The following is a 14109-nucleotide window of genomic DNA, read 5'->3' as shown; positions in this document are numbered from 1 at the left end:
AGGCCAATTATAAGATCTCCCATCAATAGGTACTATTTATGATATTTGTACTGATAGTGAAGATGAACGGAGGGAACGGACATGTGTAATGTAGTCATTCAGCAAGTGTATAGGCAACCTTATGCAATAATCTTTTAACTAGTTTATTAAATGTGTTTCCTTTTCAGGGTAAGTTCAACATCTAATGTCAAAATTTCATCAAGAACTCAAATAGCTTAGTAGCCAGTTATCACCTGTTTAACTTAAAAGTACTAATACAAGAAATAGACATATTACACATCACTAAAATTTTCACACATACACACACACACACACTTATCAGCATCCTGTTTATATAAATTCATTTTCACAAATCAATTTCCTTTTTCCTACGCATACTCTTCATATTTTCTGAAGGCACAACACTCAAATAGGCAATGTAAAATGTACTTCCTGTAGAAAAGTCTATAGTCTCCCAAGAGAACAGTTTGGCAAAACCACTTTTGTTTAAAAACTCAAGTTCCAAAATGAGCCTTCAAAGAGCATCGGAGACCACCAAGATTAAAAACTACTTGAGGTGCCTGCACTTCTAATATGCAACACACCATTTAACCTTTAATAAACTGGGACTTTTTCAAGGAAATTATAAAAGCAGTAGTAATAAAATCTTTTTTTTTTCTTTCTTTTTTTTTTTTTTTTAATCAAGTTTTAACAATGGGACAAAGTCTCTAGGCCAGGCTCTCAAGAAAGAGCCAGACCACCATCTGGCTCCATTGTAGAGCAATGACAATTCACAAGAAATGAGTATCTAGCCAGCGCTCTGAAATCAAACGCTAGGTTGACTCTGTAAAAGCTCCATTATAGCTACGAACACACAGCTGTACGTTTCCTCCCTCCTCGTACATAAATATACCCTCAGACACTTAGACAAAGGGGAAAAATAAATCATTTTATGCTTTTTTCTAAGCTTCCCTGTTATGCCTGTTACCAACCAACGTCAAGAAATATCTTACATATCTTATGTATTGTTAGCACTATATAATATATATAATATATATAACTTTATTTTCATTTTCATACATGCTAATGTTTCCAGTATGATAAATGTCTTTTTTAATCCTGCACTTCTTGTCACGATGTAGATCCACTTCTATTTGTTAGTGTCTCCTGGACATACATGTCAAGACAAAAATAAATACTGCTGTGATGGCAAACATTTTAAAACTCTCAGGACACTAATACAGTGGCACTTGAAAGACTTTTTAAATACAACAGAAGAGACAATAGTTAAATAGAAACCTGCTTTAACATAGCCGTAAAACCTGCACTACATTTGTGAGATCTGTACTTGTTTCTGTGATAGCAGCTCCTAATCTTTGAACACGGCAAATGTTGCACTCCAGCCCTCCACCCATACCCTTTAAAAAGTCCACGTTGCTATTTTAAGCAAGCATCCCCTCAAGCTGTACATACGCAAGACTGTAATTCCCAAACAACTGAGGTAATTATAAAAATGAATATCATTTATTGTGGGGGTTTTTATTACTATCATGTCTGAACATTCGCTTTCATACAAAGTCTGATTTTCAGCATTACGCTTTCCAAGGGCGACCCCTCCGCACTAAGGGAGATAAAGACGTGTTAGGAATTGTGCAAGACTTTTTGTTACCATCTTCAAACCCACAAGAACTCCACAAACAAGATTTTGGTACAGAATCACTGCCTAGCATTTTAGAGAAGGGAAAAGGGGCTTAACACACATTTTCAGTTCCATTTTATTGATTATTTTTTTTTAATCGCATCTAACCCAATGCAAGGGGCAAGGGGAGGGAAATAGAAAGAAAGAAATCGTTACATTACTGTATGTTACCCTTCAGCAGTCTTTGGAGGAGATCGGAAACCAGGTTGCTTTTCCCAGCTCCCTCCCTCACTCAAGCCAGCCGTACGGCTCCTCTCCCGGCGGGGCTCAGCCGCCTGTGAGGGCGGTCGGCGGGCACCCACTGCCCCATCACAGCCGCGGCTTCCTGAGCAACGTTCTGCTGAGGTCCTTCACCTCTTCGGGGCTGCCGACCCTCTCGTAGCCCAGCAGGGCCATGGGCTGGTGGCAGTACTCCTCGACCTGCTTGATCTGCTGGAAGCTGAGCGCAGTCCTCCAGGCGCTCAGCGCCTGGGTGGCGTTCCTGGCCGACACCACGAAGGGCTTGGAAGAGTAGCCGGGGCCACTGGTCATGTTGAGGGCAAACTTCTCCATCTCCGGGCTGACCGCCAGGTTGACGAAGCCATACACCTGCCGCAGGGTCTTGATGGGCTCGACCACCAGGTCCTCATAGCGCACAGCCATGTAGTTGCCCTGAAGCCAGTCAGGGGGGTGCAGAGCAGTCTGCAGGGTCTTGGCCATGCTGCTGCAGATGACCTCCATGGCACCCAGGGCATGGTAGTCCGAGCCGCCCCCCCCCCTCCTTCTTCCCGCTCAGCTTGTGGCCGGCATCAAGGAAGGGCATGCGGTGGATGCGGGGGTCCCGGCTCCTCACCACCTGCAGGCTCTCCCGGATGAGGCCGTGCCGGGACTTGATGCGGGAGCTGGCAACAGCCCGGGGGTCCCGCACCAGGTGGATGACCTTAAGGTCCAGGGTCGGGTCCCGCATGAGAGGGGCAAGGACCGCCAGGTCGAAGACGCGGACACCCTTGATGACCAGCGTGCGGTACTTGTGGCATTCCTCCTGGAAGCGGCTGAGGCGCTGCGGGGGACACTTCTTGCACACCCGGTCGTCCACCATGCCCACCACCTCCTTGCGGTAGGCCGGGCAGAGGGGCGAGGAGCAGATGACCTTGTTGGTGGCTGCCCCGAAGATGCCCAGCGTGGTGAGGTTCTTGCCGGCCCCCGCCGTGCTGTAGAGCTGGAAGACGGAGAGGTCGCAGCGGTACAGGGAGCTCAGCATGTCGCGGGCCGCCCCTTGCAGCGAGACGGCGTCCCCGGGGTACAGCTTCTGCCAGACGTGCCACACCGGCTCGTAGAGGAAGAAGACCTCGGGGTTCTGGTTGAAGAGCTCCCCGAAGAAGGACGACCCCGAGCGCCAGGTGGTGAAGACATAGACCAGCTGCCGCCGGGCGCCCGCCGGAGCGCGGCTGCCGGCCGGCGGCGGCGGGGGCGGCGGCGGGGGCCGGTGGCGGGGGGCGGCCGGGGGCTCCCCGCAGTGCCGCGGCTCCCGCCGCCACTTGTACTCCAGCAGGTTGAGGGCGGCCAGGAGCAGCAGGAGCGCGTAGCCCAAGCACAGCGCCAGCGCCTTCCGCCGGCACACTTTCATGCTGGGCGGCGGCGGGGCCAACTGTTGCTCAGCGCCCCGGCGCCCCGGGGCCCGCGGCGGGCAGCAGGGCGCGCCGCCCCCGGCGCCGTCTCCCGGCCGGCCCCCCGCGCCCGGCCCGCATGGCGCAGCCGCCGCGACGGCCCCGCCGCCGCCGCCCCCGCCCCGCCGCTGCCCTACTTAGCAGCCGCGCGGCCAGCCGCGCTTCCTCCGCGCCGCCATCGCCGAGCGGCCGCGGGCGCCGCCGCAGCCCAGCTCACGGCGGCCGCCGGGGCGAGGCGGTGCCGCGCTCCGCTCCTCCCCGCAGCGCGGCCGCGGGGGCGGGAGCAGCGGGCGGGGGCGGGACCCAGCGCGCATGGCGCCCCCGCCCCGCGCCGCAGCAGGGCGAGCCCCGGCCGCCTCCGCCGCGCACGGAGCCGCCGCCGCGGCGCATCCCGAAATGGCGGCGCCCCGCCCCGCGCCCCCCATTGGCGGCCGCCGCCGTCGCTCTCGCCGCCGTCCCGCGCCCGCCGCAGTGCCCGGCCGGGCCCGGTGCGCCCCGCGGCGGCGGCGCCCATGAGGCAGCGTGCGGCCCTCCCCGCCCGGTAGCGGCCGGGCGGTTACGGTACCCGGCCCCGGCGCGCCGGTGTGCGGCACAAGTTCGCTTGGAAGGGGGGGGGGAGAGGGTCAGCCCTGCCCTTGCCTCCGGGGCAGGTGACAGCCGCGGCCGGTGACAGCCGGGGAAGCCCGCAAGAGGCCGGAGCGCAGGTTTCTCGGAAGGCCCTCGGGTAACTTCTCCGAAAACATTAATAAAACCACCAAACGCCCCGGCCGGGACCCGCTGGCGCTGCGGCGCACACGCGCCTGCCCTCGCTCCGCGTACCGCCGCACCGCACAGCCCCCGCAGCCGCCCTGCGGCGGGCAGGGACCGGGACGGTGTCACGGTGTCACAAGCAGCGAGTGCGGTGCGGGGGCCGGTTGCGGGGCGTGGGGCAATGCCCGGAGGCCCCGCTGTGCCAAGGTACTCTCCCCGAGGTTCCCCCCTGCTCCCGCGGGAGATCAGAGCAGGCAGGGGGTGATGATGAGTGACAAACATCGGGTGACTCTCTCCCATCCCTCGCTTTCTGTAGCCGGCAGCTTTCACGTCGCCGTAGCCTTTCCCACCGCCCGCAGGATACCTACAGCCACCTCCAGGGCCGGTGACAGTTGGAGCTGCAGGAGGGCTGCACCTGGCTCAGGCACCGGCCCATCCCTCCACAGCGGCTGACACTGACACCAGTGGCACGGATCCGGCACTGGAGCACGCGCCTGTACACGCACAGAGCAGATAAAGCACAAATGCACCTGGTGGTGTGCATCTTCTCCGGTAGCACTATTTAACAAAGGGGGAAGAGGAGAATACAGTAAGTAGGGGAAAGGAGCAAAATGTGTAAAGCAATCGTTGTATCACTTATCAAAAAGACTTCTGTACTCCTCCCAGGTTCTGTAGAGGGATATTAACAGCCAAGCTGCCTCTTCAGAAAAGCTTGTAAGCCCCTTCCAGCCCCAAAGCGAAGGGTAACATCCATAGCAGGAGGGCTCCACACCTCCCCGCCTGCTCCTCCGAGCCACAGAGCTGTGCAGGGCTGAGTGGCAGCAAGGGGAGCGGGGAGAAACCCCAGCCCGAGACACCACTGCCACCCACACCCCGCGGGCCCAGGCGAGATGCAGCCATCAAACCACATGGGACAAGTCAGGGGAATCGTTAAACCAGCTGCCAGTGGCTCTGGTGGCAGTACTAAACCGTTTCTGGGACTTTTCACATAGAAGCAACTGGTCAATAGCAGAATTAAAACAACCACTAAATATTTTAGAGAAGTCCATATTTCATCAGGGAGGGGGAAGGGGGAAGTAATGTTTTACCTACAGTGCTCCAGAGGAAGCATTTAAAGCCATGTTCTGTAAAAATAATTTTTATCTAGCTGGCAAAACAAAGGGAAAGTTTAAACCTGATGAGCTTAAAATAACTGACTGGTAACTTTTGAAACATAGTATATAATGAAAAAGGGTATACCTCTGAACCACCTCGCAGCATGAAACTCTTTCAGTTCTTTTATTCTTCAGGCCTAAACCTTGAGTTCTTCACATAGAAAAGGACTTCTGCTTATATCCCTCTTACAAGCTACGGATCAAGTATTTCTTTGGCTTTACACGCTCACTAAAGACGAAGTGACCTTCACCCAGGTAAGGCAGAAATGTGGGGGGGGTTTATTATTTTGGAATGGTTTGTAGTAGCATCAATTAGGCTGTATTAAATGATGAGCAACTTCAGCAACACTGAGACACCATAGTTCATAAAACAGTATCCCCCACCAACATTGTACTGCAGCGCTAATGCAATAAACGACAGAGACTACAGGGAGCAAAACCAATCCACAGCAGTGAAAAAAATCATTAAAATACCATGAAGTTCAAATTAATCCCTTCTTTCCATCTCACTTGGCTGAAGACAGGTATGAAATTTTGTAAAAAACCTACAAAGCCATCTCCAGTTCTTACAATTTAAAATTTACCAAGTAACAAAGATAGGCAAACATGAACTGCAAGTATAACATTTGAAATGGCAAAACCCATCAGCAAACCCAAACATTAAAAGCTTTAATTGGATTCTGCACCTTCCCTGCTGTTACACAGCAGTTCCGCCTCTCTCAGTCAGTGCGCGTACGGGTACTGACAGTAACACTACCTTCATTATCCTGCCCCACCTCTACCTAGGAGAACATGGGTCCAAGCAGGCTCTTTAATTCGACATACACGCTGCAAAATGGAATCTTATTTTTTTAGAACTGGAGTTATATATGTATTTCTTCTATGCAGGTGGACTCAAGCACCCATGCAGAACCAAACTGAAATCAATCAGGTTCAGTGCAGCTGCAACATTCGATCCTCCCGGAACAAGTTTCAGACCTGGTAGACAAGTAATCGCTTTAAGCGACTTAGTAACAATGAATATTCAGTAAGTTGATATGGAAAAGATTTATGCAGCCAACTCGCAATTCACACCAAGTTTTGGTTTATTGTTTGGGGTTTTTTTTAAATCATCTACACATTTGATACAAACGACTACAAACATAGATGGCAAAAAACCAGATCACTTACTCCAGATCTGTTGAAGCAGTGTGCCTCAGCTTTATCAGGCCATGGTCATCGTATACAAAGAACTCTCCTTCAAGGGACTCAGTGTTGCTTTTTCTTCTACAGTCAAGGATTTAAAGTATTTGCTGATCTTTGGGAGTAACTGCAGGCAAGCAAGCAGACAACAGTAATCACCAAGAGCTGCGGCAGCGAGTTGGCTGTGCTGCAGGCTGGCCCAGGTATCGGCATTGGGTAAGGCATGGCAGCGTGCACGACCAAAGCAATGGACTGTAACAGTAATTTTAATTCTCACAAGTAGCTGAAAAGCTCACCCACCCACCCACCCACAAGTTTAAAAGACAGATTTGTAAAAATGTACAGAGACTGTACCAATGGATCAATCATCTCTTTCCAAGTGCTAACAAAAATGAGCGTCGGGCAGCTGGCAGTTAGGAACTTCTCTCTGTTTTTGCACTGAAGAGAAGTGCAATCATCAATTTAAAAAAAAAAAAATAAATAAAAGAATCTGATGGGGCAGGATTTTATAACAACTCCAGGGAACAACATCCTCACCAGAGGACTCCGATAACTTATCCCACTTGCAGAGCTACCTCTGTGATTTTTACAGCTGCCCCCAGACTTCAAAAAACTACCATGAAGGAGAGCCCCAGGTCTGTGAAATACTTAAGTATTAGCTTGATTTTAATCATGGGCTTAAACACTACTGTAGCCAATTGAAAACTGAATTAAAATCAGCACCATAGAGCAAGTGTTACTTTATATCTTTTCAAACCATTTCTAAAGTGTTTTGCTTAGTCTCTCAAACCTCGTTTGGAGCGTGGGTAGAGGGTACCTCAGCAGGTGGTTCAGGCGTTGCATGGTCTTACTGTCTTGCCTATGTGCAGACCCAAAAGAATAAAAACCTAAGTGATAAGAATAAAAACGGTATGTGTGTGAAAGAGGAACATTCTGCAGCTGAACAGATACAGCCCTTCACAGATTTGTTCAGCTACTTCAGTGAACATTTTCCACCCTCTCTGTGACAGTCTAATTTAGGCTCATTAGTTTCAGTATACTAGATCATTTATGTCAAATAATAAAACTTTCCTCGAGAAGTAAAATTCACCATTAAGAAATAAAATTCAACCCCACCAACACTTACTTCTAGGCCAGCTTCACTTTTAAACATTACATCTTATTCACTTTAATCGAGCAGAAAAGAACGCATCTTTTCCTGTGCAGGTAGTTACACACTACAGCCCAGTCATGGCTTGAACAAAATACTGTGGCTATACTTACCTCAAACTCTGCAGCGAGCAGTGTATAAAGTGAGGGGTAAGTAATTAGATTTCTAATCTGTGATTAGAATTCCCCAGTTTAAACTATGAGGAAAAAAAACCTCTTTTTTTTTTTTTTGCACTTTATGCTTAAATATTTTATGTTAGTTAAATATTTTATATTTAGTAAACATAGTTATGATTTCTACATGTAACACTTAAACAACCCAAATCCTGACTAGCTGAATTATTTCTTTCCACCCCGACCCCCCACCCCCAAAGTGATACTGCCCCAGCCAGAACCCTCCAAGATTTCCCCCTCTAACATCCCTTTGTTTAAGCAATGGGGCCGCAAAAGGTTTCATCCTTACTGGAAGGCTTCCCAGCTTGGTTTTTTTATGTTTTAAGACTTGCCTCTCTTGTGTTCGCAGGGATGGAGTGGGCAGAAGGTGCAGAAGTTTTTCCTGAAGTCAAACTTCAGCATGACGTTATCTTTTAAAACAACTTATTTTAGGATGAAAGATGGAGGTTTATGCTGTTACACACCTAGCATGTGATAAATTCTGGGTGTTGACTACAACCTCCTGTATCTAGCCTACTCTATTCAGGATAAATATAGATGTCAAGTTCCTCAAACACTGCTCAAAAGTGAGATTCTTAAAAATAAACGCAAGTTATAGATCACAAAATGTGAATAAAATTTATATAAAATTGAGTAGCTGCTCAAACTTGGGAGATCTATGAATTTATTTAAGACTGTTTTCTGGCATCACTACGAGAGATGTGTGAGAAAAACCTGCACAGCAGCATTTAGAATTGCAGATGGTCATATTTTTCACCCTTCCTTTTAGTACCATGCGTAACTCCTAACAGCTTATCCACAGTCTCATGCAGCAGCCATTCAATTAAGCCACAGGTGCAGCAATCTCCCTTCTGAAGTACTCATTTTCTCTTGGATGTTCCTTCTGAACTACGCGTGCAGAAGCTGTGCTGCTGAAGCAGCCAGCACGGACCGAAATTAAACCAGCTAGTCATAAACCAGAAATATATACCAAAGTAGACAACCTATCTGTTAGAAGCTGTTCCCCTGCCCACCCCCAGTTTCTCCTTTATATTCACCCGCAGTTACACAGGTGACATTTTCAATAAAGTTAATTTCAATAAATATTTATGCATTCCTGCTTGTGCAGCTGAAGGAATTCCAGAACTTTATGAACGTCCTGAGGACATTGTGGTGTAGTTAAGTCTCTATTTGGCTTTTATTAAAATTAGAAATCTTTTCTCAGCTGTTGCGTAACTGGTTTATGTTCTAAAGGAAATTAAAGACATACTACTTTTATAACCACGTACCTTAAAATCACAGGCAACATGCTGTTTCACAAGAGCTTCCAAAACCTTTAGCAGGTCAGACGTAAGAGGAACCTCAGCCACACACATCAGGCTACCTCTGAACTCCCTACAACCAAAACCACAACCCTGGGTTAACTAATGTCTTAGCACTCTCCACCCCCACGGTTTGCAGTACCCAGGAACCCCTAAATCTCTTCAGCTGGTCAGTGCACCTCTTCCCCTGGTGAGCATCCCCGCACCGGGGACACCTCCTGCTGCGCTGCAGGGCGCTGGGGGCCTCCCCGAGGACAGCAGGCAGCAGAACCCGTGCCACAGCATTCCCCTGGATCTAAGCATTCAGATGATGGAGCAAAACAGCTGGTCCTCATTTGACTACAGATTGGACAAACATAAGTCCCAGGGAAGAGAGCCCCCAGTCCTTGTCTTAAAATTCAAATCCAGTGCTTAGGACAAGAGAGTGTGAGAATTCAGTGGTTCTTACGTAACTAAGATGCAACATGCTATAAATGTGTAGGAAAGATCGTGAAATTAATCCATTGCATCTCCTGAAAACTCAAGTGAGTGAATAAATCATTCACTCTTAACTCAGATTTGAGAAAAAGGGACTCCATAACATTATCAAATTTCTACTCCATATCACAGCGAGTACTTCTGACAGGCTGAGGTGAAACTTAACTGCCTAGAAATTAAGCTTTATTGTAAACTTGTCTTTTTTTAATGATCTAGTATAGTTGTCCTCTGTAAAAACAGAAGACAATAATCCACAGCCCCTCAGTTCACACAATGGCCAGAATTCAATCCCAGTTTAATGTCTTAAATTTTATAGCCATTTCATCTACACAGTTTGCCCAAGGCAATATGCTCCATTCAGTTAATCAGCAGACAGTTCTCTTCCCATAGTGCAGGGAAGACACTCAAATGCCAGGGAACAAATAAGTCACCAACAGCCCAAGAGATGCAGATTTTATAATGAAAATGACCAGCATCAGCTGTAATAAAAACCTCCATACCATAAACTCTGAAGGTTTCATCTCCAGTCTCTGAGCTTCTCTGTTTGCAACAGCTCAGTGCTACCTCTCACAGTACAGATACAGGTGAAAACATCTGGCTCAGTCATTCCTGACACATCAAAGGGATACCTTTTTAGCATGGCTAAAAGGATGAAAACTGGTTTCCACCTCCAATGATGACTTTGGTGATGATCTTGATTGCTGGTAATGACCTTGGAAGTTGAATCCTGAGCACAGGCTAATTCCCTGATTCCATAAACCCAAACTGCAAGCATGAATTCCACCCTCTTCCAATGCCAGCTAAATTTTTTACCCAGAACAGTCTGTCATACAGAATTAACTTATTCTGCTAGGCAAAGTCTTTTCATGAAAGATTTCTAAGATCTATCACACAGACCTTACGCTCACCCTTTCTCCACACTCACCTGTCTAAAGGCACACTTACCATACATACGTTCTAATGACTCAAGTCTCAGACCTAGGTCCAGCCTCAGAAGCCCAAGAAGCCGAACCAGGAAACAGATTCCACACTTGCCTAGAGGCAACCTCTAACAATGTTTGAAGAGTAAAGCTGATGGTCTTTATTTAAAGGCAAGCAGCTACAGAAAGCTTTCCAGTCCACGCCAGAGTAAAAATAAAAAATAGAGCAAGTAGGTCCAGGGATATCACAACATACTGTGTTTCTTAACTGTGAGCTCCCAGTGAAGATTGTTGCTAATTGGGACTCGTAATTTCTCCCAAATGAACGTTCTGGGCTCTAACAACACCATGAGTTCGTATTCCAGCCTTTCCCATCTTGCGGGAGCACCTGAGGTGTCTTTCCTCTTTTTGGTCTTTCACAGATCTTGCAGAAACTAAATCATCTTGGAGGCATTTGCTCCTCTCAGATTTGACTGATGGGTTCAAGCATCACTGGAGAAAAGGGGAGATGGAGAGAGGCACAGCCAGCGTAACCGCTCACTGCTGCCAAGAGAGATGGCCCCAGCTCTGCCTTTCCTTCCTCCCATGCATCTCATCACATAAACCTGCCTACCCTGGGCTCATCTTACCTTTCCACATGGAAAGTGGTCAAACAAGTGCTAGAGCTGGGGGTGGGAAAGCAAAAGCGTCCGTGACCAGAGCGGAATCAAGCGGGATGCGGAGTACAGTATCGATTTGGCCCACCTTGTCAAAACACATGCTCCAAATGAACATACTGTGGATGGCGCTGCATGTTACAAGTGAGCCGTTACCAAAACCAAGGACCATCCTGCTGTCCGTCCCTGCTCCCTGCACTGAGCCAATTCAACACTAAGCCAGGAGAAAGTCAACCAAGTGAAAACAAGCACACACAAAAAAGTATTTTCCCTTAATAATTGAAATGGCCACTCACAGGGCAAAAAAGGCAGCAGAAAGGAAGAAAAAAAAAAAACCAAACCCACAAGCGAACAGGAGGCACAGGGAAGGCAAGAACAGGACCCACACCCCACAGCAGCAGCGAGCTGTGACACTGGCCCAGCCGGACACACAGCCTCACACTGCAGCATGGCATGGGTCCGCTCCCTTCATCTGACATGCCTGCAAACCATGTGAAGTATTGGAAAGCTGCTCATCATCTCAGTATCTGAGCAGTAGTTCCTAATGCGAGGTTTTCTTTGTTCAAGAGAGGATTATACGAGCAGCTACACAGCGAGCAGCCCATGCCTTGTTAATGAGTTTCTGAGAAGCACAGAGGTCATTGTTGACAGTAGAACAGCAGCAGCAATTAGTTCAACACAGGAAGAAGAATCAACATCAACCAGCAGAATAGCTGGTGAGGCCAAGGAACTGCCCTCAGCATAACTCGCACGAACATCGCTCTTTTCCAGGTTAAAGATAAAACCGTTTCTGGGTATCAACAAACCATCAATTTTATTGTCGCCATGTCATTTGGAAAAATTTCTACGTAAAACACAAAAAATCAAAAGCAAGTTAAGCACATGAAACTACCATTTCCTCTTCAAATAACCACAAACAGAAAACTTTCCAGCGTAGGACGGAGTTACAAGGTAAAACATCCCTGCAACAAGATTAGAGATCAGAAGTGACAAACGGACCAGTTTACCCATGAAAACTGACTGTGCCAACAGAAGCAGGTGGAAGAAAAAAACAGTATGCATTTGCTTAAGACTTCTGCATCCTGCATGGGAAAAATATACATGGACAAAATTGAATTCGCATTTTAGTTATGATTCTTGCAAGAGTGGCTTACAACCTGAGCGGCAGCAGTTACAGCGGCGGCATGAACCGGCAGTATTCTGAAGAGTCTTGCAATAGCTCATGCAGCAGTGAGAACAAAAAGAAATTTTCAAATACTACTCTGAGCTGCTTAAATAAAAATTAAGCTTATGAACTCAACAGCCTTATGCAGAAAAGTAAACTCTGAAATAGCATTCAGGGTTTGACTGCTACTAACAGTTTTGTAATTTGATAAATCTCATGATAGTGAATAGTTAGTGGACTTGAAGAGAACTGTAAAATTCTCACCTAGATTATTGCACTGCTGCTGTCTTCATCTGTAGAGAATTCACTTCTCTTGTTGGACCTTTGTAACTGCCCCAAAAATCCATAGAGGTTTTTTTTTAAAAAAAAAAAAATGCATATCAGTCCAATCTTTACTAAAAAGGCAGTAATTCAAATATCCTACAAAACTACTTTCACCTCAGTGCAGCCAAATGTATGTGTCCTCATGCAAGTATTCAGTGCAGCCCCACAACAGTTGCAAACATCTCGCCACAAATTCATCCAGCAGCTACGTGTGAAAGAGCGAGCAAGCCAGCAACCTAAACCTAGAAACAAAGTTCCGGCTTTCCCTAATCCACCTGCAGAACAGACAAAGATCAGAAGCACTGCTGTATTTAAAAGCATTAATCCCACCAAAGGACTGTAAATGCCCATGGAGGAAAAACCCACGAGCAAGCTTCCAGAAGGGATCAGAAGATGTTCAGAACACATGTGCCATTTTTGACCGATCTTGCTTTCTTCACCACAGTATTTTAGTTTTTAAGGCATGTTACAAGAACTCCTCAAGACACCTTCCCCTTACAGGTACAGGTCAGAGGCAGCACTATTTTCTTTCCAACCTGCCAAAGTCACACCTCAAACACCAGCTGATCCCCAAAACCTCCCCAAGGACAAACAAAACTGGGTTTCCTATTTTAGTGCTCTGTAACTTGAACGTCTCAGGCAGAGCCGAGGTCTGATACAATTATTACACAGTTTCTGCTCCAAAATCTGCCTGTGAAATTTATTAAATAAAACCAGTACAAATTTGAAAGCTCTCCCAATGGTGGGGATAATCACAAGCTCGCAACTGAAAAAGCACAGAGGCAGTTTTACACGCGGAAAAGCACAATGAATACAATAACCCAGCAGCTTCGGCAGGTTCACATGCGCTTAGGTAGAGCTGATTTGTAAATGCAGAAAGCAGGAGCACATTCGGTGTCACTGGGACAGATGAACTCAGGTTAGCAATAGTTGCGATTCTAAATATATCCTTTGGAAAACATAATTTGTTACCCTCGTTCATAAGCAGTTTATTCTTACACTGCCAAAACCCCCATGGGGGAGGCGGGGGCGGGGTAGTGCGGGGAACACAAGGTGCCTAGTACCCAAATAATAACCTGACATTGACTTTCAGAAACCAACTCTTCCTCAAATAGTACTACAACACGAATATGCAGCTGGGTGTCCAGAGAAGTCAAGGGAAGTCACAGGATTTGAAAAAGGCAGCTCAAATATAAACACTTCTGTAACACTGGTAAGGAAATACTTTAATTGTTGGAAGGAAACGATGCAACCACATGGCTTTTCTCCACTGAGACAGGGCCCACCTGCTCAGAGCAAGAGACTGATCAAGCCTTAGAGAGACACTCACAGAGGTCAGGACTGGTTCAGAAAAAAAAAAAAAAGAAAAAAAAAAAAAAAAGATGAACTCACAACTGTGTGCGTAGGCAGCCTTCACATAAATATCGGAATGCCCTATGGAGCGCTGGGTAGGCTTCACCAAAACCTCAGCACGACAGTCTCAGGTACATTCCCGGGAATATACCACACACGTTCCACTCCTAACGTGACCCC

The 14109-nt window shown here is 47.4% G+C and overlaps 1 protein-coding gene and 1 long non-coding RNA gene across 3 annotated transcripts; both read right to left on the bottom strand.

The window, feature by feature from the left end:
- Positions 1-647: 647 nt before the first annotated feature.
- Positions 648-3773, bottom strand: CHST2 (carbohydrate sulfotransferase 2). The gene is given in 2 exon segments (XM_005237720.4): positions 648-2434; positions 2436-3773. Coding segments are annotated over 2 exon segments (1296 nt in total). The 5' UTR covers positions 3285-3773; the 3' UTR covers positions 648-1987.
- A 410-nt stretch (positions 3774-4183) lies between these two features.
- Positions 4184-9286, bottom strand: LOC114012231 (uncharacterized). Of its 2 annotated transcripts, XR_008749449.1 has the most exons (4): positions 9002-9286; positions 7201-7297; positions 6399-6662; positions 4184-6206 (listed from the first exon to the last, which is right to left on the bottom strand). It is a non-coding gene; the product is annotated as an uncharacterized LOC114012231 (long non-coding RNA). The 2 variants fall into 2 exon arrangements; XR_008749448.1 differs by having other exon boundaries at positions 4184-6662.
- Between the last annotated feature and the right edge of the window lie 4823 nt (positions 9287-14109).

The sequence above is a fragment of the Falco peregrinus genome, chromosome 12, assembly GCF_023634155.1.
Source record: "Falco peregrinus isolate bFalPer1 chromosome 12, bFalPer1.pri, whole genome shotgun sequence".
Lineage (NCBI taxonomy): Eukaryota > Metazoa > Chordata > Aves > Falconiformes > Falconidae > Falco > Falco peregrinus.
The sequence above is the reverse complement of the archived record's forward strand: the minus strand, read 5'-3'. Positions and strand labels throughout refer to the sequence as shown.